At 35.6% G+C, this 26466-nt stretch overlaps 1 protein-coding gene across 19 annotated transcripts in view; it reads left to right on the top strand.

Moving 5' to 3' along the window:
- CLASP2 (cytoplasmic linker associated protein 2) overlaps positions 1 to 26466 on the top strand; it is a 184359-nt gene that overhangs the window by 46162 nt on the left and 111731 nt on the right. For 15 of the 19 annotated variants that reach the window (XM_045904135.3, XM_045904129.3, XM_064590567.1 and 12 more), the window contains one exon: positions 14291 to 14437. In XM_045904135.3, coding sequence (XP_045760091.1) covers positions 14291 to 14437 — 147 coding nt within the window. Of the gene's footprint in view, positions 1 to 13580; positions 13906 to 14290; positions 14438 to 26466 lie in introns of those variants that run through there. The other 4 variants (XM_054504529.2, XM_054504528.2, XM_045904141.3 and 1 more) reach the window with 2 other exon arrangements.

The raw sequence follows: 26466 nt of genomic DNA, 5'->3' as shown, positions 1-26466 counted from the left end.
ATATTAGTCTTTCTCACATGTAGTACACATATACTATACTAGTATCAGGTGTACATGTGTAACAAATGGATTATAAAACAAAACAAAACAAAACAAATGGGTTTTGTTATTCCTAACCTGTGTTGTTTCTTATTCTTTGATTTTAATTAACAAATACCTTCTTTTCAAAATTCAAACAATGCAGATAAATTTCCCTCTGAACCTCCTTCAAGTCCAGATATAAACAGAGGTGAACACTTTTATTCTGTCTTTGCATACCTTTTACTGTCCCTTACATGCATATTAAGTATCAAAATAAATGGTTTTGTTTTTATTGTGTTTACATAAATGATATTGCTCTGAAAGTATTTTTGCCATTTGCTACATCTACTTGGTGTGGCATAGAGTTTTTCTTTTTTTTTCTTTTTTTAATGTCCTCATGTGTAACTGTCTTGTTTGAACTGTTGCATAACGTTCCATAGTATGGATGTATCATAACCATTTCTTCTGTAGAATTTTAGGTTGTTTAATCCCATACAATTTTATAAATTATTCTGAAACACCTTCCTACAAATAATGTGTGTGTGTATACACACACATATATGTTTCTTAAAATACTCTAGAAGTAGAATTTCTGTATCTTAAGTTTTTATTGATTTCAAATTGTGTTAGTTGTAGCTAATTTCCTCCAGAAGAGGCTTTACCACTTATATTCCCACCATCAGTGCCTGTTACCCTGCATTCTTTTCAGTTCTTGCTATTATTATTTTTAAAATTTGCCTGTCAAAGGGGTGAAAAATATCTCACCCTTTTAAAAACATCTCTGCTGACCAATAAGATTGATCATCTTCAAATGTTTGATTATTTGTATTTCCTTTTCTGTTTGTATTTCCTGTATCTCCTTTTCTTTATTCTTACCCAAGAATATAAAACCAAGTAGTCAGATGATTGTGAAGTAGCTCTGGGCAGTCAAATCAGATAGAGTTAAAAACCTGTAGGATTATTATGTGGCACTGAGCCCTGCAATCTGCCTCAAAAGCTCATGAGAGGAATTTGGCCTTTTGTTGTTACACTGCAGAGTGGCTGGAAAGAAGTAAGGTTTTGTTGCAAATAGATTGTTTCTACACTTGTAACATTTCAACACAGTCTATTCTTCCAAACATGAATCTTTTAAAAAAAACGTATGTAAGTGATGATATAACCTTGATTTTCCAAAGGGAAGCCTTCTAGACCACTCTTGATTTGGAGTGGTCATATCACTACTGATTTGGTGGGAAGGGAACAATAGCAAGAAATTAGTGCTGAGTAGATATCTCCTCTTCTGTACCCTTGAATATTCTATGTGCTATGCTAGAATTGGGTTAACACAAATCACTGAAAGAAGGCAACCCTTTAACTTAGTGGCAAAAAGGCCGAACTTTTTTTCTGGAAGCAGTGATAATGGGGAAAACAAACAGTCTGTAAGAAGAAAAAGTAAATTTATAAGGGACAAAAGATTGGGCATTCAGCAATATAGGTGGTAGTAGTGGGCACTAAGATCAAAAATCTTAGCCTTCTTGAAACAGGCTCCGTTTACCCATTTGGGTGCAAGGTCTTGGGGCACCAGTAGCAACATATCCTCCAACATAAAGTTGCTAATGAACCTGAGTCTTCAAGAAATGGTTTACATTATTTTTTGGTACATGTAGAATGTATAGTTGATGTTCTTGACAGCTATTATGACCAAGTATAGTTGTCATGAAGATTTACCCAAAATGACTAGTTTTTGTGAAGGTTCTAAATAAACCTTATTGGGGCGCCTGGGTGTTTCAGTCCATTAAGCACCTGCCTTTGGCTCAGGTCATGATCTCAGGGTCCTGGGATTGAACCCCACAGCAGACTCCATGCTCAGTGGGGAGTCTTCTCCCCCCCCCCACTTATGTTTTCACTCGCTCTTTCTGTCTCTCTCAAATGAATAAATAAAAAATCTTTTAATAAATAGATAAATAAACCTTATTATGAGCATCATTTATTATTTACTTTGATATTATGGCTGTTGTGAAATATGTTGTTTTTAATTTTATTAATACCAAGTAATGGTTTAAATTGTGTCTCCCCCTTCATTGAACTATCAAAGGTCTTAAATTTTTAATGGGCTCCTTTAAAGAAAAGGATAAAAGTCTTCAAGTAGGTTTTTTAACTAGTGAGTTAATAACTATCTAGAAATTCTAAGAGACTTTATGAAATTTCTTGGTCTCTTTTAAACTTTATATGAGATGGACTTTATTTTTTTTTAAATAAAATTGTTAACAATTTAAGATTAACTGTGCTGCTGAAAACACAGCATCTTTATGTGAATATTAAAATTTGGCCATTTTGAAGCATTTGGATTTTTAATTTCTAGTCATTTACTGAACTTTTTTGTTTTAGTTTAAATTGAATACATTTTAAATGTTTACTGTTCAATTATTTTACTTCTGAAGGCTTGTGATTTTTCTTCAGCTCTGAGAAATCTTCTCTTTTATTTTTTTTGATAAGTTTCTCCCCTTCATTAGCTTTAGTCTCTCGTTACGGAGTTGTTACCAGTTAGATATTGAACCTCGTATGTTGATTCACTGTCCATTATGTTTTGTCTCTTCACCTAAGTTTTATGTCTTTCTCTTTTCCCTTGTATTCTAGGGGATCTCCTTGACTTTCTCATCTAATCCTTCCATTAAATTTTAATTTTAGCAAATAAAAGTTTATATAAGAACTTTTTTTCCCTTTTCTGGTGGTTCCATTTTTACAGAAGTATGTGTGTATGTGCGTGCACGCACTCACATGCATACTTATATATAAAATATTGAGCTTTCTGAGTTGGGGGTGGGAAGAGTTTAATGATGAAATCATTTCATAGGTTTTCAGTGATTCCTTGCAAATCATTCCTGTACTTGTTGGCTTAGAGAGTGTCACTTCTCCGTCGTTCTGTGAGGTAGATCAATCCTCACTGTTGTTTCAGTCTGCTTCTGAGAATTCTGAGTTGCAGCTTTCTGTGGTTTTATTCTTCAAAAGCTTTCCATCCTTTTAATTTGCATTTTATGAGACTTCTTTGCTATCTTTTGGGTGCTGATTTCACATACTTTGCCCTGCCTCATTTTCTGTGGTCTTACGATGTGCTTATAATTTTATTGGGGTTCCATTACAGCGTTTTAAGCAAGAGAGCAAGGTGATTCAAATTATCATAGTTCTTTTAAAGAAGAATTTCAAACATACCCAGAAATAAAGAATATTGTGACAAACCTCCATTACTACCTACTCTCCAGCTTAAAGAAATTATCAGTACATAGCCAATCTTTATTCATCTGTATCCCTACCTGTCTTCCCCAGCCCTACCTATCATGCTGGACCAGGGTATGGGTGTGTAGACGCACATGCACATGCACTCACACATAAAGTAAAGTAAAACATCTTTTTAAAAAGGCAGTTAGAGAACTTTTTAAAAGACAGTAGGGGGTGCCTGGGTGGCTCAGTCATTAAGTGTCTGCCTTCGGCTCAGGTCGTGATCCCAGGGTGCTGGGATCGAGCCCCACATCGGGCTCCCTGCTCCTCGGGACGCCTGCTTCTCCCTCTCCCACTCCCCCTGCTTGTGTTCCCTCTCTCGGTCTGTCTGTCTCTGTCACATAAATAAATAAAATCTTTAAAAAAATAAATTAAAAGACAATAGAAGTTTGTTTGTTACCAGGAAATATTTTATTGACAACCAGTTTTCACACCTAAAAAATTAACCCTTAGTATCAAATATTCAGTATTCAGATTTACTCAGTTGTTTCCTAAATACCTTTTTACAAATTGAATTTTAATTCAAACAAGGTTCACCATTGTAATTGGTTGATATATCGCTTAATGCTCTATTCATCTGTAGCAGTTGTCTCTCTTTTTCTCCTCTTGCCACTTATTTGTTGACAAAAAAATATATCTATCAGGTAAAGTTTTCCCACATACTAGATTTTGATGATTACATTGCCATGGTGATTTTATGTTTTTGTTTTAAAGGTTTTTATATCCCCTTTATTTCCTGAAAATTAAAAATTCTGCTAATGGCTTGATCAGAATCAGGTCTAATTTTTTGTTTCTGTTTCTTGGGCGGTTTTTGGTACACATTTTTATAGGTGGTATTATGCAATTTTATCAGAAGCCATGCAGTGCCTGATTGTCCTTTTTTGTGTGTATTAATATTGAACAGTGGGTTCAGGTGTTGTTAGCCTGATCTGTTCTTTATAAAGTTCCCCATCAGCCTTTCATTTAACAGTTTTAGCAGCCACTGGTCCAAATTACATTTTTAGATGATCTCATTGTCTACTATGGGGTTTGGAAGGTCGAGAATGGAAGCAGGGAGACCAGTTAAGAAGTTGTTGTAGCGGGGCGCCTGGGTGGCTCAGTCGTTGGGTGTCTGCCTTCAGCTCAGGTCATGATCCCAGGGTCCTAGGATTGAGCCCCACATCAAGCTCCCTGCTCCGTGAGAAGCCCGCTTCTCCCTCTCCCACTCCCCCTGCTTGTGTTCCCTCTCTCGCTGTGTCTCTCTCTGTCAAATAAATAAAAAATATTAAAAAAAAAAATTGTTGGAGCAATATAGGAAGAGAAGATACTGGTCTGGTCTTAGATTAGGAATGGCACCAGAAGTAAAGTGTAATTAGGTGGATTTGAGATATAATTTGGAGTTACATACAACAAGAATTATTAATACGTGATCCGTGTGGGGCAGAGAACTTGGAATGCGGCTCCTATATCATGAGCTTGAGTAGCTAAATAGATGGTGATGTCATTTCCTGGGATAGAGGTAGATTTAGGGAGAACAGAGAACAGGTTTGAAGATGGTGTTGGTGTTAGGTTACATATGTCAGATTAGAGATACCTTTGAGATATCTATGGATGGGGGAGATGTTTAGTAGGGCAGTTGAATATTTATGTCTGGAATTCAGAGATGGTATAGGCTAGAGACAAACATTTGAGAGTTGTCAGCATATAGATGTTTTAAACTGTTGAGAATGGGTGAAGACATTTAGAAAGTGTGTAGTCTGGAGAGAAGGAGGATATTCAACATTTAGTGATTGGATAAAGGAGAAAGAGACTGAGCTAGCGGGACCTCTGAGGTCAGAGGAAAGCCAAGGAGAGTATTCTGTTGTAAAAGCAGAATGAGGAGTGTAGGCAATTGAAACTTGAGTTTTCTGAGACACCTGTGGTACCATAGCTTATAGTGATTATTGTTTCCTAATCTCAGTTACTAATTTATCTGTTACATATGAACCATGGTCATTGTTAGATATGTAAGAGGGTAAAACCACTCAGGAATCCAGAGTCCTCTTACTCATTGTTTTAATTAGAATAAGGAAGGATATAGCTTCAAGAGAAAAGAGGAACTTTGGTATAAGAAGCTACTTAATATGAAACAGTATATTTGTGCATGAAGATCTATGGTGTTGTGGGTTCTTCTTTCTGAACTAGTTGATTTACTGAAGGAAAGCCACACAAAATGAATTTTTTAAATGAGATAGGATATAAAGTTTTGGCTTTCTCTTTTGTTTGGCATGTAAGAATGGAGGAGTTTTTCATCCTTTATGTGAATTCAGAAGCAGAAATTTCAGGTTTGGGAACACATGTACCCATAAAAGTGAAGTGAAAAATTTGAATAGCCATTTGAATATATGGCTTTCCTTTGAAGGGAAAAAGAAAAAAGGGAAGGGATTTGATTATGGTAATATAAATTTACAGTTCATATCTGAAACTTTGGGGACCAGCTATGTTTTGGAATTCTGAGTAGGTCAGATTTTAGAAAAGTAATGGTCATAACCATATATGATACAACAACTTCAGCTGGGTCTGGGGCTGCACCTTATTAACAAGCACATTAATATTTTTACAGTTAAATATATGCAAATTCACAATGAGTGAAGTAAAAACAATAAATAGCCTCATGTCAGTTCACGTTTTGCCATAAACTAAGTTCAGATCAGTTTAGATTTTGCTACCAAATGAATTTTAAAAGATAACAATTTAAAGAAAAGTTAATACCTGTTCTTCTCAAACTATTCCAAAAAAATAGAAGAGGAAGGACGCTTCCAAACCCATTCTATGAAGCCAGCATTACTCTGATACCAAAACCAGATAAAGACACTACAAAAAAAAAAGAGAACTACAGGCTGATGAACATAGATGTAAAAATCCTCAACAAAATTTTAGCAAATCGAATCCACCAATAAATTAAAAATCATTCACCATGATCAAGTGGGATTTATTCCTGAGATGTAAGGGTGGTTCAGTATTCACAGATCAGTCAACAATGGTACATCACATCAACAAGAGAGAGTTTAAAAACCATATGATCAGGGGCGCCTAAGTGGCTCTGTCAGTAAGGCATCTGCCTTTGGCTCAGGTCATGATCTCAGGGTCCTGGGATTGAGCCCCACATCAGGCTTCATGGGAGCCTGCTTCTCCCTCTCCCATTGCTGCACCCCCTGCTTGTGCTCTCACTTGCCCTTGCTCCTCTCAAATAAATAAATAAATAAAAACATATAATCATTTCAGTAGACACAGAAAAAGCATTTGACAAGATACAACATCCATTTTTGATAAAAACTCCCAACAGAGTAGGTTTAGAGGGAACATACCTCAACATAATAAAAGCCATATATGAAAAACCCACAGCTAACATCGTACTCAGTGGTGAAAAACAGATCTTTTCCCCTAAGATCCAGAATAAGAAAAGGATGTCCACTCTCATCACTTTTATTCAACATAGTACTCGAAGTCCAAGAAAAAGAAATAAAACGCATCTAGACTGGGTAAGAAAAAATAAAACTTTCACTATTTGTAGATGACATGATACTATATATAGAAAACCTGAACGAATCCATCATAGTACTACTAAAATTGATAAATGAATTCAGTAAGGTCACAGGATACAAAATCAATGTACAGAAACCTGTTGCATTTCTATACAATAATAATGAGGCAGCAGAAAGAGAAATTAAGAAAACAGTCCCATGTACAGTTGCACCAAAAATAATAAAATACCTAGTATTAAACTTAACCAAGGAGGTGAAAGACCTGTACTCTGAAAAACTATAAAACATTGATGAAAGAAATTGAAGATGACACAAACAAATGGAAAGATAGTCTGTGCTCATGGATTAGAAGAACAAGTATTGTTAAAATGTCTATACTATCCAAAGCAATCTACATATTTAATGCAATCCCTATCAAAATACCAACAGCATTTTTCACAGAACTAGAACAAACAATCCTAAAATTTGTATGGAACCACAAAAGACCCCAAAGAGCAATCTTGAAAAAGAAGAACAAAACTGGAGGTATCACAGTCCCAGATTTCAGGATTCACTACAAAGCTGTAGTGATCAAAACAATATGATACTGGCACAAATAGACACATAGATAAGTGGGACAGAACAGAGAGCCCAGAAATCCATGATTATAGTCAATTAATCCTTGACAAAGGAGGCAAGTATATGCAGGGGGGAAAAGACAAATCTCTTCAACAAATGGTGTTGGGATAACTGGATAGCTACATGCAAAAGAATGAAACTGGATCACTTTCTTACACCATAACACAAAAATAAACTCAAATGGAATAAGGACCTACCTAAATATGAGACGTAAAACCATAAAAATCCCAGAAGAGCACAGGCAGTAATTTCTCTGATACTGGCCATAGCAACATTTTTCTCAATGTGTTTGCTAAGGCAAGGGAAACAAAAGCAAATATAAACTGTTGAGACTACATCAGAATAAAAAGCTTATGCAGAGTGAAGGAAACAGTCAACAAAACTAAAAGCCAACCTCTGGAATGGGAGAAGATACTTGCAAATGACATATCCAAGAAAGAGTTAGCATCCATTAATATATAAAGATTCTCAGCCATATAAAAGAATGAAATATTGCCATTTGCAACATGGAGGGATCTGGAGAGTATAATGCTAAGTGAAATAAGTCAGAGAAAGACAAATGCCATATGATTTCACTCCTATGTGAGATATAAGAAACAAAACAAAGGAACAAAGAAAAAGAGAGACAAACAAGAAACAGACTCTTAACAATGGAAACAAACTGATGGTAACCAGAAGGGAGGTGAATGGGGGGATGGGTGAAATAGGTGAAGGGGATTAAAAGTACATGTGTCATGATGAGTACTGAGTAATGGATAGAATTATTGAATCACTGTTGTACAGCTGAAACTAATATAAGACTGTATGTTAACTACACTGGAGTTAAAAAAAAAAAGACAAAACATGCTAAAGCTAGATAGACTCTTAGAATTTACTGACTTTCGGGCATTGCAGATAAGGGATTATGGGCCTATCATCTCTCAGTGCTTGCTGACAAGTGTCCCGTTATTATATGAATGCAACAAAAGGTAGAGTCTTCTTCTACTTGGGCTTCTTTTTATTTCTTCTTCCTCCCTATTTGTTATCTCCATCTTTTTCTCCCACTCTCCTTAGCTACTCTCCTTTCTCCTCCTTTTCCATTTCCATCACACACATAACCACTGCAGCTTGCCACTTTATTAGTTTTTATCCTCTACTACCTTTTAATAGGTTCATCTTGTTCATTTTCTGCACCAAACCATAGTAATTTCTTTTTGAAACATTGGAGTGAGAACAAAGGTGTCAACATAATCATGCTTTCTGCATTTAATCCTCTTTTATTCAGTAAATATTAAAGCACCTACTATAAGTATCCCAGGTGATTTTTTTCTGATTTATCTTCCAGTTCACTTCAGCTGTATCTAATCTGTCATGTCTGCCCACTGAATTTAAATTTCAGTCATTATATTTTTATTTCTAGAAGTTCTGTTTGGTCTTTTTAAAAATCTGTCACTTTTTGGGACACCTGGGTAGCTTAGTCCGTTGAGTATCTGACTCTTGGTTTCGGCTTGGGTCATGATCTCAGGGTCCTGGGATTGAGCCCTGCATTGGGCCCCATGCTCAGCAGGGAGTCTGCTTGAAGATTCTCTCTCCCTCTCCCTTTGCCCCTCCTCCGCTCACACACACATGCTCTCACGCTCTCTCTCTAATAAATAAATTTTAAATCTGTTACTCTTTAAATTTTTCTTTTTTAAAGATTTTATTTATTTGACAGAGAGAGACAGGACGAGAGAGGGAACACAAGCAGGGGGAGTGGGAGAGGGAGAAGCAGACCTCCCATGGAGTGGGGAGCCTGATGAGGGGCTCGATCCAGGACCCTGAGATCATGACCTGAGCCAAAGGCAGATGCCCAACGACTGAGCCACCCAGGCGCCCCTCTTTAAATTTTCTGATCCCTGAAATTATTTTCAAGTTTGTCTAGTAAAGCTTTTGTAGTCTATGCTTGATAACTCTAGGATTTTTAGTGGATCTGTTCCTATTATCTATCTCTGATTATTCTTGCTCTTGGTGTCTTGTTTCCTGTCATGCCAAGTGACCTCTCAAAAATTATTTGTGCACGTAATATGAGGCCAGAGACTTTATCCCAGGAAAATTTTGCATTTGCCTTGGCTTTTGCGTGGGAGTAGGAATACTACCAGCGTGAGCCTGCTAAGTTCCAAGGGCTTGACTCTCTTGACTGTCCAAGCAGTTGACCTTAATCAAGCACTCCTTTTGATTTACTTCTCTGTTGCTCTCTTTTGAGAAAAATTGGAAAAGAATAAAAGGCCATAAGAAGATAAGGACTTACTTATGGTTCCCTTTAACCTTGATAGTATAGTTGTTTGGTATACCAGCTTTCAGTGGGAACAATATCCTATTAGACTCTATATCTTTTTTATGTGGGCTTCAAAATCTGTTCCTTTGCCTCACAAGACCTTCAGAATAGAAATTCATATGTACTGATTCTGTCCCCTGTTTCTTACTATTTTGTCAGGTACTTATTGTTTTAAAGAAGATTTTTTTTTAATGTCTATTCTATTGAGTGTTTATAGTTGTTTGCCTTTGGAGTTTTGTTTCAGTAACCTGGAGACTGAAGGTCTCCATACTATGAAATGGGTCCTTCTAAGCATTGTTCCACATGGCATAGTTGTGGCAGTGGACAAAACAGACAAAACTTCTTACTCTAATAGATAATACATTTCAGTGGAAAGAGTCCGATAATAAACAAGGTAAAATATATAGAGGTAATTGCTAAGGAGAGAAATGAAGCAGGGAGGTGTAGGGAATAGATCAGTAGTGTCAGGATGTTGGAAAGTTTATAATTTTAGTATCCAGAGAAGACTTCATTGGGAAAGAGATAGAAGAATAAAGTTCTGAAGTTGGTGAGTAAATAGGGCAGCTGTGGAGGGGAAGAGCATTCTAGGCAAAGGGAACAAGTGCAGAGGCCCTCTTGGGAGTCTCAGCAAGAAGACTGGTGAGGCTGGATTGGAGCAAAAGATGGAGAGCAGCAAGTTGGGTCATGTTGGAGAGAGAACTACATAGTATCTAAGATCTTGCAGATTTTGAAGTACTGGTAGGCCTTTTTATGGAGTCATAAGAGGATTTTGAGCAGTGGTGGTGTGACTTCGTTCAACTCAGGACATTATTTTGAAAACAAGCTCAGAAGGGCAAAGGTGGGAAGTAGGAAGAAGGGTTAACTATGATACTTATCCTGGGATTTTTCTAGGTAATGGAGTTATAGGGTAAACAAGATAATGTTTCTGCTCCCTTTCAGTCCAACTTCTAGTTCACTCTTAAAAGTATTATTTCAGGAAGTGATAGGTGCTAGGAAGAAATATAATTGACTTGGTCTTAATATTTTATAGTTAAAATATTTTTAAGCCTAGAATATTTATAATCTTTATAATTACAAAACATTTTTAATTTGGGGACTTTTGATGATGAATTCATTTTATAAATTCTTTTAGCTTATAGTCAAGAAAAGATATAACATTATTGGAGGTTGTAAAAAATTTTCCCCCTCTGTAGATATGTCCTTTTTTATTTTATATTTTCGAAGCTGTGTTACTGGGTACATAAAAATTTAGGGTTCTTTTTTCCCTGTTGGATTGACCCCCTTTATCATCATTAAGGGTCTATCTCTAGTAATGCTTCTTAAAACTGCTTTGTTTGAAATTAGAATAAGCTACATCAACTTGGTGTTTGCCATAGTTTGTCATTTTACCTTTTGTGTGACTTTGTAAAGTATATCTCATTTAAGCAACCTATTTTTTAAAATTCAATATTGGTCTTTTACTTGGAATATTTAGTTCATTTACTTTTAAGGTAGTTACTGATATATTTGGCTTCATTTTTGTCCCTTTGCCTTCTATTTCTGTTTCATCCACTTGTTTCAGTCCTTCTTTTTGTCCCCTTCCTGCCTCTTTTCAGATAATCAGATTTTAAAATTTTTCTTGTATTAGTTTATTTATGTATACAGTTACTCTTATTTTAGTGGTTACCCTAGAGCAGGGATTGGCAGACTGTTGCTTACAAGCTAAATCCAGTAGTACCCTCCTGATGTACATAAAATTTTATCGAAACACAGCCACACCCATTTGTTTACATATCCTGTATCACTGCCTTGGCACTACAATGGCATAATTGATTAGCATAATTGAGTAGCTGCACAGAGAGACCACATGTATGGTTTACAAAGCCTAAAATATTTACTATATGGCCCTTTATAGAAAAAAATTTGCCAACTCCTGCTGTTGAGCAATGGTTCTTAAACTTGACCATACATCGGAGTCACTGGGAGGGTTTGTTAATACACAGAATGCTGGGCCCCCATCTCCAGAGTTTCTGATTCATTAGATTTCTGTTGGGACCAGAGAATTTGCATTTTTAAGAAACTGCCAGGTGATGCTCTGCTGCTGGTCCAGTACTGCTGTCCTAGAGGCTACAATATGTATATTTGACTTACTCAATCAAAAATTGTGTGTTTACTACATCCACAATAATGCTTACAAGTCTTAGAACCGTTTGTTTGCTTACCTCTTAGGAGCACTATTTTATAATAATTTCAAACTGGCAACTAAAGGTCCATCAACAGAATGGATATTGCTAGATTATAGTACACTAGATAACTATAAGCAATGAAAATGAATCTTCCAAACATATTGAGTGAAAAGAAGCTAGATATCAGAGTAGATATTGTGTGATTCCTTTTATATAAGGCTCAAGAATGGGCAAAGCCAATTATGAAGTTAAGACTAGTTAGTTGGCTTTGATAGGAAGTAATGATTTGGGGAAGGTCAATGAGGGTGCGTATAGGATGCTGATAATGATCTCTTGCTCTGGAGACTGGTTACATGGGCATGTTTGTTTTGTGAAAATTCATTGCACTCATACTTAGGATTTATACACTTTCATCTACCTTATTTTGATAAAAAGTTAAAATTTAATTTCCCAGTAGTTTTAGAATGTTAAGAGTTAAATTTTTTTAAGTGGTAGAGACATTTACTCTTCATTTCTTGTGTGTGTAGGAACAGAACACTGTTTCCATGGGAACTTCTGGCTACTCGGTGTTTCAGTACCTATCTTTCTGTGGATTTATGTGTCTACTCTCTCTCTCTTAGCTGTATATTTTTTTACATGGTGATGGCAAAAAAGTTTATTTGGGATCGTATTAGTGTTTTTATTTTTATTTATTTATATTTTTAAAGATTTTATTTTATTTGAGAGAGACCACAAGGACAAGCGGAGGGGGAGGGAGAAGCAGATGTCCCGCTGAGCAGGGAGACTGATGCAGGACTCAATCCTAGGACCCTGAGATCATGACCTGAGCTGAAGGCAGATGCTCAACCGACTGAGCCACCCAGGCGCCCCCCCATATTAGTGTTTTTAACAGAACAAACCTATATATATATGTAGGTTTTAAGTGATCCCATCTGGCTCCCTAATATTATTATGCTAAAAAAAAAAATGTCTTTTAACTTGAAGGTATTTTTTTCTTATAAATTTTGCTATTTAAGGGAAAAAAAAACACTTGCTGAAATGGAGTTCGGCTTTATATTGGTGTATCTATTTGATTTTCTTTTTTCCAAATAAAAGTCTTACCACTTATTTGGTATATTTTCTTTAAAATATATTTAATAGTTGGACTTGAAGTATCCCTTTATAGTAATGATTTCATTTTAGTTGATTTGGGTATTTGCATAGGTAAGGGGGAGCAGGTTGAAAGGAAAAAGACTCTGACATATTGATCTGAAGCCTGTGGTAAATCTGCTCTGCCTCGCCCATCTTGTTTGTCGTGGTTGGTTTGTGCAGGGTCCTAGAGAAAACCATCTTCTCAGACAAGTAAATGCATACAGCTTGTGATTTTTTTTGTGGGGATTGGGGGGGTTCCATTTTATACAAGGAGATGATCCTAGCGTGGTCATTAATAAATATTCTAAAAGGAGCTTTGGGTAGAATATTTTAGAATCATTTATGAAAACAAATTGTTTGGTTTGGTTTCTGTGCCCTAAATAAACAGAAAATTGTAAGATTACAGAGTTAATTATGCACAGTAATGAGCACTGTGATATTCCATGTTTTACTGATGCAATAATAAGCACCACAGCAGAATGCATATTGCATAAAACCTTATTTTGTATTTGTATTAATTTTCATCTGAATTACATAGGAGAAAACAAATTTAGGTTTATAAACCTTTGTATTGAAAGCCTTTGAAATTTAGGTAAAGAATAAGGATTGCAGCTGCATAGATAATATTTTAAATACATGGAGAATTTTTACCTTTCATCTGGCAGTAGCTGCCATAAGATGATGTCACCTTGTAGCTGATTGGCTGTTACAGCACCTAGGGCAGGGAAGAGAAAGAAAAATGCCGGCACAAACCTCAGCGGTGGTTCTGTGGTTGTTTCTGTCTGTTTTTGATAGAATCTTTGATTTGTACTGAATCTGCTGTATTTGGCCATGTGAACCATTGGGAGCATCCTAGGGTGAGGGAAATTAAGAGCTTTCAGAGGAATGAGGCGACTGATTTGCAAACGGATCTGTGATTGTAAGTTGCAGGATCTGGGTGTAAGGAATAAGGCAGGGTGTGCTGGAAGATACACTATGGGAGGAGCTGGGAGAAAATGCTTACATGAGTAGCAGAAAAAATGAAAATGCTCTTTGCTGTCCTTCGAGTTAATATATTTGGTTTTATGTTTTGACTTAATATATAGGTAGGAAATAGGATAATAGTGCAATCAAATTTTAAATTATACTGTGTTATTTTATGTGGTGTTAGCCAATATATAAATGCTTATTCAAAGGAGCTTTATTTTGTATTATATCTTATAGAGTAATGATTTTATATGTAGCTTTATTTGATTTTTGATTCTTATGGAAAATGGAGCAAAGCTTAGTTCTCTTAAAATACATTTTTCTAATGCTTTGTGCAGATAAAAGCTTTGATGATGAAGAATCAGTGGATGGAAATAGGCCATCATCAACTGCTTCAGCCTTCAAGGTTCCTGCACCTAAAACATCCGGAAATCCTGTCAACAGTGCAAGAAAGCCTGGTTCAGCAGGTGGCCCTAAGGTTGGAGGTAATGTAAATCCATTTCAAATCTGATGTGCATGCCTCATGCCCTTCATATGGACACACATACTTAGAACTTCAGAGGAATATGTTTATTCATGACTGCAGCACGATTGCAGATCTGGAGAGTCTATTGCAACACACAGAAGAATATGCTGCCTTTTCAGAAATGTTTTTAAAATACTGTATATTGCTGTTTCCTGTGGATTAGTGAAGTCTTAAGAGTATTCATTTTTCCTATGTCATTTTTAAAGGGAGACATTTAAGGGAGTGTTGGGATTTGGGGTTTTTTTTATTTTGTTTTTTAAGGAGAGAGCAGGTTTTTCAGAATTTGGCTCTTTTCAGGTTCTATAGTTGTTAAAGAAATACTGATTTATGTAACATTTCTATAAATTCATATAGTAGTGAGTCTTGAATACTTCAGTGTTGAAAAAATGGTTGAAGATACTGGATATTGAATCATTTGTCACAATGGGAAATGGGTGGTGGTCAAGTAAAATTGCCTTAAAAATGGTTTCTGAATTAGATAATAATAAATAGGATAAAACAGTTTTTATGAATATATACAACACATAGTACATTCTTTGATCACATTAGAACTGCTTCTAGCATATTGTTTATCTTTTTAAAATTTTTACGGGTTTTTTTCATATTCTAATAAGAAAGCCATGAGTACTTTTCAGGTGCTAGTTTCTGCCAGGTCTTTCTGGTAAAATGAATCCTATTAGAATAAGCAAATATTTAATGCTAAAAGGACATTAGCTTCTTTCTCTTTTTCTCTTTCTTTCTTTTCTTTCTTCCTGTCTGACTTCCTTTCGTGTGTGTGTTGGGTGTGTTTTAGTTATAATTTGGGAAAACAGATTTTCCTTGTTTATGATAACTGGTAGGAAAATCATAGTCTTCAGAATTTTTGTTTTTCTTCTTTATATCTCCTTTATTAAAAGCATAAAGGAAAGAAAAATAAACTGTATATTTTGACCAGGTCCTGTAAGTTGTGTTCTCTTGATCTTTCTATACCACTGAACATTAATTTCAAGTCATATATATTCTAAATGTAGGAAAAATACCATAAATACTGCATTTTAACTATCTTTTTTGTGCCATATAACTCTCAAGAAAGATAGTATGATATATATAGACACACTTATATATTATATGTAAATGTATACATATATTTACATATATTCATATGCATATAAATAAATAGGTGAATATTGTGAAACAAATGTCTTACTGATTTTTCTGGGTATTTTGAGTATTTACATTTTACTAGTTTTTTGTTTTTTGGGGTTTTTTTTGCTTTGCAATTATAGGAATATATTCTTATCCAAATGTTAGTTATCATATCCTATTACATGATATTTTCTATTATGCATTCTTATCTCTGGTAAAAAGTATCATATTCTGTGGTTTCTTTCTTTTGTAACAAATGGCTACCTCGAATTACTGCAAGGGGAATTTTTTGTCTTAATTTTTGAATTAGAGATTTCGGATATATATAATTATTTCATGAAATGTCTTATTTGACTTAAAATGAATTAATATTTGAAATACATGGTGATAATATATAATATTTTTGTGATTCTGAGCCACGGTGTATAATTAGCTCTGTATTTCATGTTTTATTATCCTTTCTTAGATGAAAATTGAGGTTGTAGTTTATCCAGCAAAGCTCACTTAATTTTGATGTTAATTGAATTGATAAAATCTGATATTCTTTTTAACGAAACAGATTTTCTTTATGCCACCTCGCCTTCTCTGGTTTGTAGTCCTACCAAATATGAAAATGCTAGGTAGCTTTTGTGATCGTAGGCATTAATCACTCATATAGATTATATCATCCATCTAAGCAGCGGCTCTTTTGATAAAAAAATAAGGGTAAGGACTTCATTCTTTCTTCCTTCTCCTCCTCATCCTCTTCCTCATCCTTCTTCTTTTGGCAATTGCAGATTCAGTCTGCAGTTTTTTGTTTGTTGCTTTTGTTTGCCACAGCTCATTTAGGTTCACTGCCTATTTTTCTAAGAAAAGAGTACTAGCCAGAGGATATTGATATTGCTTCAGAAATTAATGCCCTTCTTGGCTGTCAGTCCTTTGAAAATTTAACTTTAGAGTTTCTGTTCTTGGCACAGGCTTATTGATTTTTAAATTAGTTCTAGAAAGTTTTCCGAAAGTTGTAGAATCTTGGAGTTAGAAGGGACGTTGGCATATAGTTCAATTTACTATTCAAATATAGTAGTCCCTTTTATAATGTTCCTGATAGCATGACTCTTCAACATCTGATTAAAATAATGTGTGCTCATGGATTAAAATTCGGAACAAAACCATCTACAGTACCACTATATGTGGGTATAATCAACTGATAAATTATGATGTAATTCTAGTTGCTTTCATAATTACTTTTCCAATAATTTTTATACATAACACGTTTTCTTAAGAGGAGGACAGAATTGGCACCATTCATTGTATCGTTTTGTATACCTTTTCTCTTACTAGTATTTTACCTGGGGCATTTTCTCAAATTATTAATTGAAAACTATTCATAGCTAAATAATATCTAGGTTGCTTTCAGTATTTTTGCTGTTATAAACAATTACATTATCCTTTTACATATATCTTTTAGCACATTTCCTCCAGTCATTTCCTTGGAATAAATTTCTCAAGTTTATTGAATCAAAAGATACAGTTATTCTTTCAGTTTGGCATAGTGTCCTCCAGGAAGGTTATAAGCCAAATTCAGTTCTGAATAAATAAATTCTATTTTATATTGCATTAAAACCTGCCTCTTTGTAACTTAAGCAAAGAAGGTGAATTATTTGTTAACATGATACTTTGAAATACTTGAAGGTTGGGTTCCCCTCTCTCTTTATAACTATTCTGCTTTCTAGACTAGACACTTTCTTTCTCACAAGTTTATATGGAGTAATGGGGATTCAGTATAGGCATTTCATTTGCTACTCCTAGTTACATAATATACAGATAGGTATAATTAGTTCCTAATTAAAGGAATATGGTAGATGGGGGGTATGTCTATATTAGATGAATAAGCCCATCACAGACCACTGAGTTTAGCAAATATTTTTTCAGGTAAGATTACCAAAATAAAAATAAAGTGAACTTCTTTGAAATCCTGACTGAATCTACTTTTGAAATTTGGGAGTTTAATTTACTTCTCTCAAAGATATATGTCAGGATTAAAGAGATGCATTGCTATTTTTAACAGAGTATCCAATCCAGTTAATTAAAGCCAGTAGGACCTGTGTTTAATCTTTAGTGTGTTTTTCATTGTATTTTAAAATTGTCTTTTCATTGTCTTTAGTGTAGTTTTGTAGTTTAGTAGTGTAGTTTTTCATTGTTCTTTGGCTCCCTGTGCCAACCTGTTCTACTTATATTGTAATTGTGTGGCCTTTAAGTCAGGGAGAATCAAAAAAAGGATTGTGGGTTGCTCCATACCAATATATTATTGCTATAGAAATCCATATTATGTGGGAGTCAAAAGTGTTACTTACTTTTGTGCTTTACTAATTAAAATAAGGATAAAATGAATTCCCTTAAATAGTTATTTTCTGAATAACATTTATAACTTCATAATAGGAATTACGGTAAACACGTTTTCTTTTCTTTTGGCTTAATGGCCTAGAATATAATTGCTGAAGGTACCTGATTGTTTAAAATATTTATATCTCTGGAGTATTTTAGGTAATTTTTTAAAAAGATGTTTGAGTGTTCTCACATATATTCTCTTATTTAAATCAAAACCCCTCCAGTTAGGTACTTTATTATCTTAATTTTACTGATGAGCAAACTAAAGTTTAGAGAAGTTAACTTGCACAGAGTCATGCATCTAATAAGTGCACTAAGCACAAAAAATACTTTGCTATACTGCTACCCACACTAATCTCACCGAGTAAATAAGTATTCTAGATCCTTTAGCTCTGAGATTATAATCTACAGTAATGATCACTACCTTTCAACATCCATAAATCAGTCATTTTAAAGCTCAACCACTACGATTCTCAGCTATTTTATTTGGAAATAAAGCAAACCTGAATTTTTTTCATTATAAGTATTTTTAAGTATTATAAGTATTTCATTTTTAGTATTGTTGAAATCACCCTCCTGTACCAATAATTTTGGCTCCTATTCTTTTTAAGATACAGAGATTGAATTAGATGATAATATAATTGTTATTGTTTGTAATTTGTACCAGATTTTGAGGTTAATCATTTTTTACTGAGGCTTGTATGTAATCATGGAGACACGTCATTGGCTAAATCATTAGTTCTCAGAGTTCTGTTGTTCTTTCTCACTTGCTCATTCATTCAAGTAGACAGCATTTTCTCTCTATGGTTGTTTTCATCTAATATCAAAGACTGCTTTGAAATAGTTTTAGTTCTTATAATTAACTACCACCTTTCCAAATTCAGGAGTGCTTAGTCATTGTTTTGATATATTTGTTTTACTTCATTTATGTCTGACCTGAGGTTTTATTAAGAATGTCCAAATACGGGGGCGCCTGGGTGGCTCAGTTGGTTAAGCGACTGCCTTCGGCTCAGGTCATGATCCTGGAGTCCCAGGATCTAGTCCCGCATCGGGCTCCCTGCTCGGCGGGGAGTCTGCTTCTCCCTCTGACCCTCCCCGCTCTCATGCTCTCTCTCTCTCATTCTCTCTCTCAAATAAATAAAATCTTTTTTTTTAAAGTAAAGATTATGAGAATCAGTATATATTTAATAAATCTCACAGAATTTAGTGTTTAATCTTGGAATCCAAAATTTTAACTGATAAACCTCAATTTCTTGCTTTTGAACTTTATATAAAACCAAATAACTTTTCTGTTTGTGTGTTTTGTTGTGTTTTTCTTCTTCTCTTCTTCCCCTGATGTAAGGAAAGATACTAAACCAGAATGTTTTAGCCTTTATCTTAAAGATTATCTGGCCCCAATTCAGGTGAAGAGACTGAGCCTCTAAGAGTTAAATGATGTATCCAAGATAAGACAGTTAATAAGCAGAGATGAAACAAGGACCCAGTGCTTGGCCAGAGGCTTTTTCTGGATCATCTCTGGGTCATCTCCTATCCAGTACTGCATGTGATACATATTTTTATCCCATATAGCAAGACACTATTATTGGCGTTTGGAAATTAGGGATTGGCCAGTAGCCTTTTTCTGTTAAATTACAATGAATGCCACATCTTTTACCATCCATCATAAGAAGCGCTGGTGTTCTTTTTTTTTTTTTTTTTTTTTTAAGATTTATTTATTTGAGAGAGAGAGGGGTGGAGGGGGGCAGAGGGACAAGGAGAGAAATCCTCAAGCGGACTCCCCACTGAGTGCAGAGGCCAACACGGGGCTCAGTCCAGGACCCTGAGATCATGACCTGAGCCAAAATCAAGAGTCGGATACTCAACTGCCTGAGCCACCCAGGGGCCCCTGGTGCTGTCTATCTAAACTTTAGTTTCAAGGTAAATAAGATTCAAGTAATTCAACAGGTTTAGTCTAATAGTATCTTGCCTCTTTAATACTGTTGCTCTGCAGTAACAGGTGTTAAGTTTGATATGTATCCTTCTACATTGTACTCTATGTTCATTTATGTAGGTACGCAGATTAGATTTTATGTTTGCCCATATTAAACACACTAGTAAATACTTTGCAACTTGCTTTTTTTCACAGAATATTCATCCTTCAAAATCAAGAATGACAGCTCTCACATCCTTTTAATAGCCATACAGTATTCCACATTATTGATGTACCGTGATGTAATAAACTGTTTACAAGTCAGGGTCATTCAGGTTGTCTACAACTTTATGCCATTACAAAGAATGCCAGTCTCCATGTCCTTATTATATTTGGACATTCTGGTGCTTCTAATTGTGGAATAGATTCCTCCCAGTGTTCAATTAAAGATTGGGTGTGTTTTTAATAAAGACATTATTTTACCTTTTCCAGCATTGAATGTAACAGCCTCATTAATTGTTGTCATTTTGATAGGTGAAAAATGGTGCTTTTTTTGATTTTGTTTTAATTTGTACTTTTCCATCCACCTATCCATCTGACTAGCAGCTAGCAAATGTTTTCTGAAAGCTTTTAGCATGCTTCTGCTTTTGTGACCTCTGGAAAACATCAGTGAACCAAAACAAAGACCCTGCCTTCCTGGAGTTTTTATTCTCTTGAGGTTCAGAATATTTAAATTCATTAATGAAGTTAGCATATCTTCTTCCGCAAATTACATGTTGTTGTTATTTGCCCATCTTTTAATTGGGCTGTTTTGTCTTTCTCATCAGTCTGTTACACTTTTTTAAATATTCAGATCTTTTATTCTTTTGTTAAAAGTCATAAATATTTCCTCAATGTCTCCTTTGTGGCAATTTACATCAAAACTTAAAAATTTTTGTTGTGGTAAGTAAAATATCTGTTCTGTCCTTTTTGACTTCCATATTTCCTATCCTGAATAAAAAGGACTATTTTCCAGTCCCAAGGCTATGCAAATGTTTTCCAGTTTATTCTAAACATTATTTTACATTTAATTTGTTCAGTATATCTGGAATTTATTTTTGTATAAGGTGACAGTATATTCCTTTTAATTTATATTCTTATGCATGGCAAATTAATGTCCATGCAATTAAAGAAAACATTCTTTACTTCATTGAATGAATACTATTGTATGTATTTCAGTTATTTTCTATAGTTTCTTTTCTTACTTTCCAGATCTGTATTTCTACCTACTCTAGCTTTATAGTGAGTGGTTTCCCAAACTTTTTATTAAGAAAAATTTTGAGCATATAGCCAAGTTGACAATGCAATGAACACTTATCATCTAGATTGAATAACTAGTGTTTGCCATATTTGTTTTAACTCTCTATATAAACATATTCCCATATATATTCTTTTTTTAATCTCAGCAGTTGGAAAATAAGTTGTAGACATTATGACATTCCAGCCATAAATATTTAATAAGCTTCTCCTAAGACTTAAAGGCATGCTGCATTATATCCATGATATCATTATCATATGCAAGAAGATTCCATAATATTATGTATAAAACAATCACATTACCAATTTTTATACCCATAACATTGATACATTTTTTGAAGAGTCTAGGCCAGTTGTCTTAGATTGTCTGGGTTTGTTCTGAATTTGTCTGATTTCTTTGTGATGTTACTTAACTTGTTCCTTCTAGCCCTTTTATTTTTTGTAAATTCTTTTTAAAATTTTATTTATTTATTTGTCAGAGAGAGAGTACAGGCAGAGGGAGAGGGAGAAGCAGGCTCCACGCTGGGGAAGGAGCCCAATGCGGGACTCAATTCCAGAACCCTGGGATCATGACCTGAGCCGAAGGCAGATACTTAACCGACTGAGCCACCCAGGCATCCCTATTTTTTGCAAATTCTTAAACTATATACTCATGTCCTTTTAAGCCCTTCCATTCTATATTCAAATTTCCTAAAGTATCCTAAAAATGGTTTTTATAACAAGTGATTCTTTGAGGCTAGGAAGAATTTTTAGTTTCTTCATTCAAGAATGCCCTCTTCTGTTGGTATGGTGAAATGGCAGCTGCTTTCCTAAATGATACCTGGGCAGCTTTCTTCTTCTAATTGTGTTGTAGCATCTTATTTCAGTAGAGCCCTCATCTTCCCTTTCTTCCTTTCCTTTTTCCACCAAGCTTCTAAGGGATACCTCCCCTTTTTAAGTGCTACTTACCTGAGGGTCTTGGGGGGAATCCTAGTTAGAGGTCTGTGTTCCACCACTACCAGGATCTTCGTCCTCCATACAGTTTCCTCTGATTTTTCTCTGTGAGGACTCTATAGTTGACATTGCTGGCCTTGGATGTTCATATTTACCCATTTACTTGTAAATTGAAGTTTGAAGTGTTATTAGTCTTCTCTTAGTTGTATTACAAGTATGTGCTATGGGTAATTTTATTTGTTCTTCTTTTTGGTCTCTAGTTTTTGGAATATGTAGTTGAATATTTGATTTGAATTTGGATAACTACCATTTCCCATGGGAATAAAAATGTATACTATAATTTTTAATATTTAGTAAGGAAATGCTTTTTTTTCTTGATAAACCATTATTTCAGCATTTTGTTGTATTTTAGGACATTATTATTTTAATAGTTTCTACTTTCACCATTGATCTGAATCACTTCTTTGTTATGTATCAAAGTCTCATATATTTGTGGGCCATTTTTGAGTCTCTGTTTTGTTCATTTGATTGATTGTTCTGTTCCTGCACTAAAACCTAATTGTCATAATTAGCTTTTTAAATCTTGATAGCTGGTAGGGCAGGTACTTCCTCCCCCATATTCATCTGTTTGTTCCTAATGTCTTTTGTTGATTGGTATCTTTGTGATTCTGTCCACATTATTTCTTTAAATGTTATATTCACATATGCTTTGTAGTCTGTAACTAGACAATATCTATAGTGCTATATCTATTATTTGTTACCTATGACTCAGTGCAAAGTGGTTTGCCTAGTGTATTTGAACTTTGTGAAATTGCTTGAAGGGAGTTCTTCGGGCTTAAATTGGGGATTGTAGAAGCTTTTCTTCAGAGATTTATTGGTGCTCAAAACTGGGGAATCACCAATCAGGGACCCCTCCAGCCTCTCCTAGGTCTTGTCTCAACTCAAGAATTCCAGGTTACTCCTCCCCACCTGTTGGCTGGGGAGCCCTCTTGGATGGGAAGAGTTGTAAAGTTACGTTGTGAAAGGGGCATTCAAGAATATGAGGAATTGTTACAGCTATCCTTGCAAACAATCTATTGCAGTTTGTCCTCTGACCACAGTAATTCACATGCCTTTCACATACAAGATACACTCACAGACTTTTCTCAAAAGTTTCAACTCATATATAGCATCAGGTTCAAAGTCCATGATCTTTAGTCTGTATCAGGTCACCTGCGAGGGTTCTCTGGTGTGGCTGCTCTCCATCCAGAGGCCTATGAACTAAAATGATATCTTAACTTGCAACCCACATGCTCAGTATACAATGGTGGTATAAGGACAGAATATCCATAATAGATATTCCATTCAAGAAGGGGAGGAATAGGGAGGAATAGCGTTGGCCTTCAGCTCAGGTCATGATCCCAGATTCCTGCATCAGGCTCCCTGTAGGGAGCCTGCTTCTCCCTCTCCCTCTCCCTCTGCCTCTCCGCCTCTCCCCTCTCCCAGTGGACGCTTCCTCTCTCTCTTTCTCCCAAATAAATAAATAAAATCTTAAAAATAAAAGGGGGGGATGCCTGGGTAGCTCAGATGATTAAGTGAATGCCTTCGACTCAGGTCATGATCCCAGGGTCCTGGGATTGAGTCCCACATCAGGCTCCTTGCTCAGTGGGGAGCCTGCTTCTCCCTCTACATGCTGCTCCACCTGTTTTTGCGTGCTCTCTCTGACAAATAAATAAAATCCTTCTTAAAAAATAAATTAAAAAAAAAAGAAGGGGAGGAACAGGAAGTTCACTGACATAGCAATTTTCGAATCCAACAGGAACCTGTTGTCAGTTTCCCTTACTTCAGTGATGGTGTTTCTTTGATGAAGGTTTCGTTCTCTCTTGGGGTGTGGTTCTCTAAACGAATGTTTTCCTCTCTTCTTGGTTCTGCACTGAACTCTGGGCTCTGCCTCCTGAAATATTACCTTCTTTTGCCTAAAAATCTTGTATTGCCACTGTGCGTTATCTTTTTCAGCCCTACTTGAAGGAAGGCTCTTATCTAAACTGTCTCTGTCTCTTGGTAGCACTCTTCAGAAGCACTGGTAATGCTCTTATTGGTTAACTCTCTTTAAAAATTATGGGTTTTATATTAATTTTATTGGGGTTTAAGCCATATTTACCCCCTGTTGTTTATCATCTATTTTTCTCTTTACGGCTAGTCTCTTCATAGTAGCATGAGAAGAACCTGCCCCTTTCCACTTTTGAGACCTGTTCTCCTATATCTGAAACATACTGCTTTACCCTTTGTCTCAGTCACCTTTGTATCCAGCACTTCATCTTATTAGTTGTTAAGGACTAAGTAGAATGACGTTTTCACTTTATACTTAAACCTTTAAGTAATATTTAGGAATTTCTGAGAGTACCTACCCTAGTCAGTCTAGCATACTAGAAATCATGCTATCTCATGAACGTCAGAAGCCTCTAATCTCCACCACCCCCACCCCCCACCCCCCACCCCCGGCCCCCATCCAAGTGAATACTAGTTTAGGGTGAGTTCTAGAGCAGGGATCAGCAAACTAGGCCACAGGCCACATCCAGCCAACTGTCTGTTTTTGTTTTATGCATGAGCTTGGAATGTTTTTTTAATTTTTAAATGATAAAAATATTCAAAAGAAGAATAATATTGTGTGACATGTGAAAACTATATGAAATTCAAATTTTAGGGTCCATAAATAGAGCTTTATTGGAATACAGCCTTACTCATTCATTTACATGTTGTCTGTGGCTGCTTTCATGCTACAGTGGCAGAGTTGAGTAATTGCAGCAGAAACCATATGGCCCACAAAGTCTAAAATACTTATTATCTGGCCTATTACAGAAAAAATTTACTGACCTCTGTTTTAGAGTAGTTAGACAACTGAGCAAAGCTGTTCTGTTGTGTTTTTGCCCATTAATATCTTATGGTGTGACTGTTAACCCAGTTATATTTAAAGAGCTTTAGTCAAGTTGGAAGCCAGCATTGTTCATTCCTTCAGTGCTGCAGCCTCTACTTGTGCTCCTGCTCTCAAACTTAACTTTATTTAAATGCAGCTCCGCTTTGTGTATACACTCACTATCTTTTTCTTGCAGTAATATTTGGCATTAGAGCCCATCACTTGTTTTGACTCTCTGCCTATAGTATTCATTCTCCTTCCTGGTGCTAAAAGTATTTTGTAGTATTTTTTAGGTGAACTTTAAATTAATATCAGAAAATGGAATAATGCTTGTGAGAATGAACAGTTTATTCAGCAGATTATTCCCTATTAGGCAAACTAGGATTGTAAAAAGGTTTACTTGCAGTACATATAAGAGATAAACGAGGCCAACCTCAGCATGTCCTGTCTTTACACTATTCACGTACCCAATACGCTCCCATTAGCAAGAGCTTTGCTTATACAAAATGGTTCTCAAAGGTAAGAGTGAGATAGATTGGGGTCAACTATTTAAAACCATGCAAGTTCTTATGGAATTTGGTAATTTCTATGTCTAGGTTTAGAGACCTAATTGTCACATCTGAACTGGTAATAAGGCTGCATTTAGTGATATTTGTAGCCTTTTGTCTCTGCAGCTTCTGCAGGACTTTTAAAAGCCATTTGATTTCTACTTCACCTACCCTCCCCTTTAGGTTATTTGTCCCTACTCATAAGACATAACTGACTGGATATTAAAACTAAGACATTATGATCAGAGCGAATTGTGACTTTTAAAGTTAGACTTTACTATGCATGTTCTTAGTCAATGACACATTTTTCTGGTTTTATTTGGGATTTGTTCAGATGCTCTGCATTCTCTTGAAGGCGTTTGACATTGTGTTGTGGCTGGTGGGTTAATGTGTTGGAGTTAACATTTTATTCTACATTTGATACCTTTTGTAAACTGCCCATAAGCTGTAGTAACTCTTCATGCTGATCTCCCCTTCACTTTTTCATTCCTCTGTAAAATTTCTGTCTTCCACACTTGAGCACACTGATGTTGTCAGTTGGCTGTGCTCTGGTACGTCTGCACAGGTCTCCTCCACCAGTGGCCTCCTCCAGGAACCACTTGTTCTCAAAACTTGCCTAGTGGTTCCTCTTGTTACTGTAACAGAGTAATTTGCAAGAAGTGGTATATAACTGAACAGACTATATTTAATGAATGTGTAAAGAAAACTGTTTTTTGAAAACTGTGTTGAATTTTTAAGAACTACATGATAAGGACAAGTCCCTAAAGAAATTTCTGTTCAGGGATGTCTGAGTGGCTCAGTCAGTTAAGCGGCTGCCTTCGGCTCAGGTCATGATCCCAAGGTATTGAGATCGAGTCCTGCATTGAGCTCCTTGCTACGCAGGGACCCTGCTTCTCCCTCTGCCTGCCGCTCCCCCC

The sequence above is a fragment of the Mirounga angustirostris genome, unplaced genomic scaffold, assembly GCF_029215605.1.
Source record: "Mirounga angustirostris isolate CCGP_5_RB_7025 unplaced genomic scaffold, mMirAng1.0.hap1 SCAF_1, whole genome shotgun sequence".
Classification (NCBI taxonomy): Eukaryota; Metazoa; Chordata; class Mammalia; order Carnivora; family Phocidae; genus Mirounga; species Mirounga angustirostris.
The sequence above is the reverse complement of the archived record's forward strand: the minus strand, read 5'-3'. Positions and strand labels throughout refer to the sequence as shown.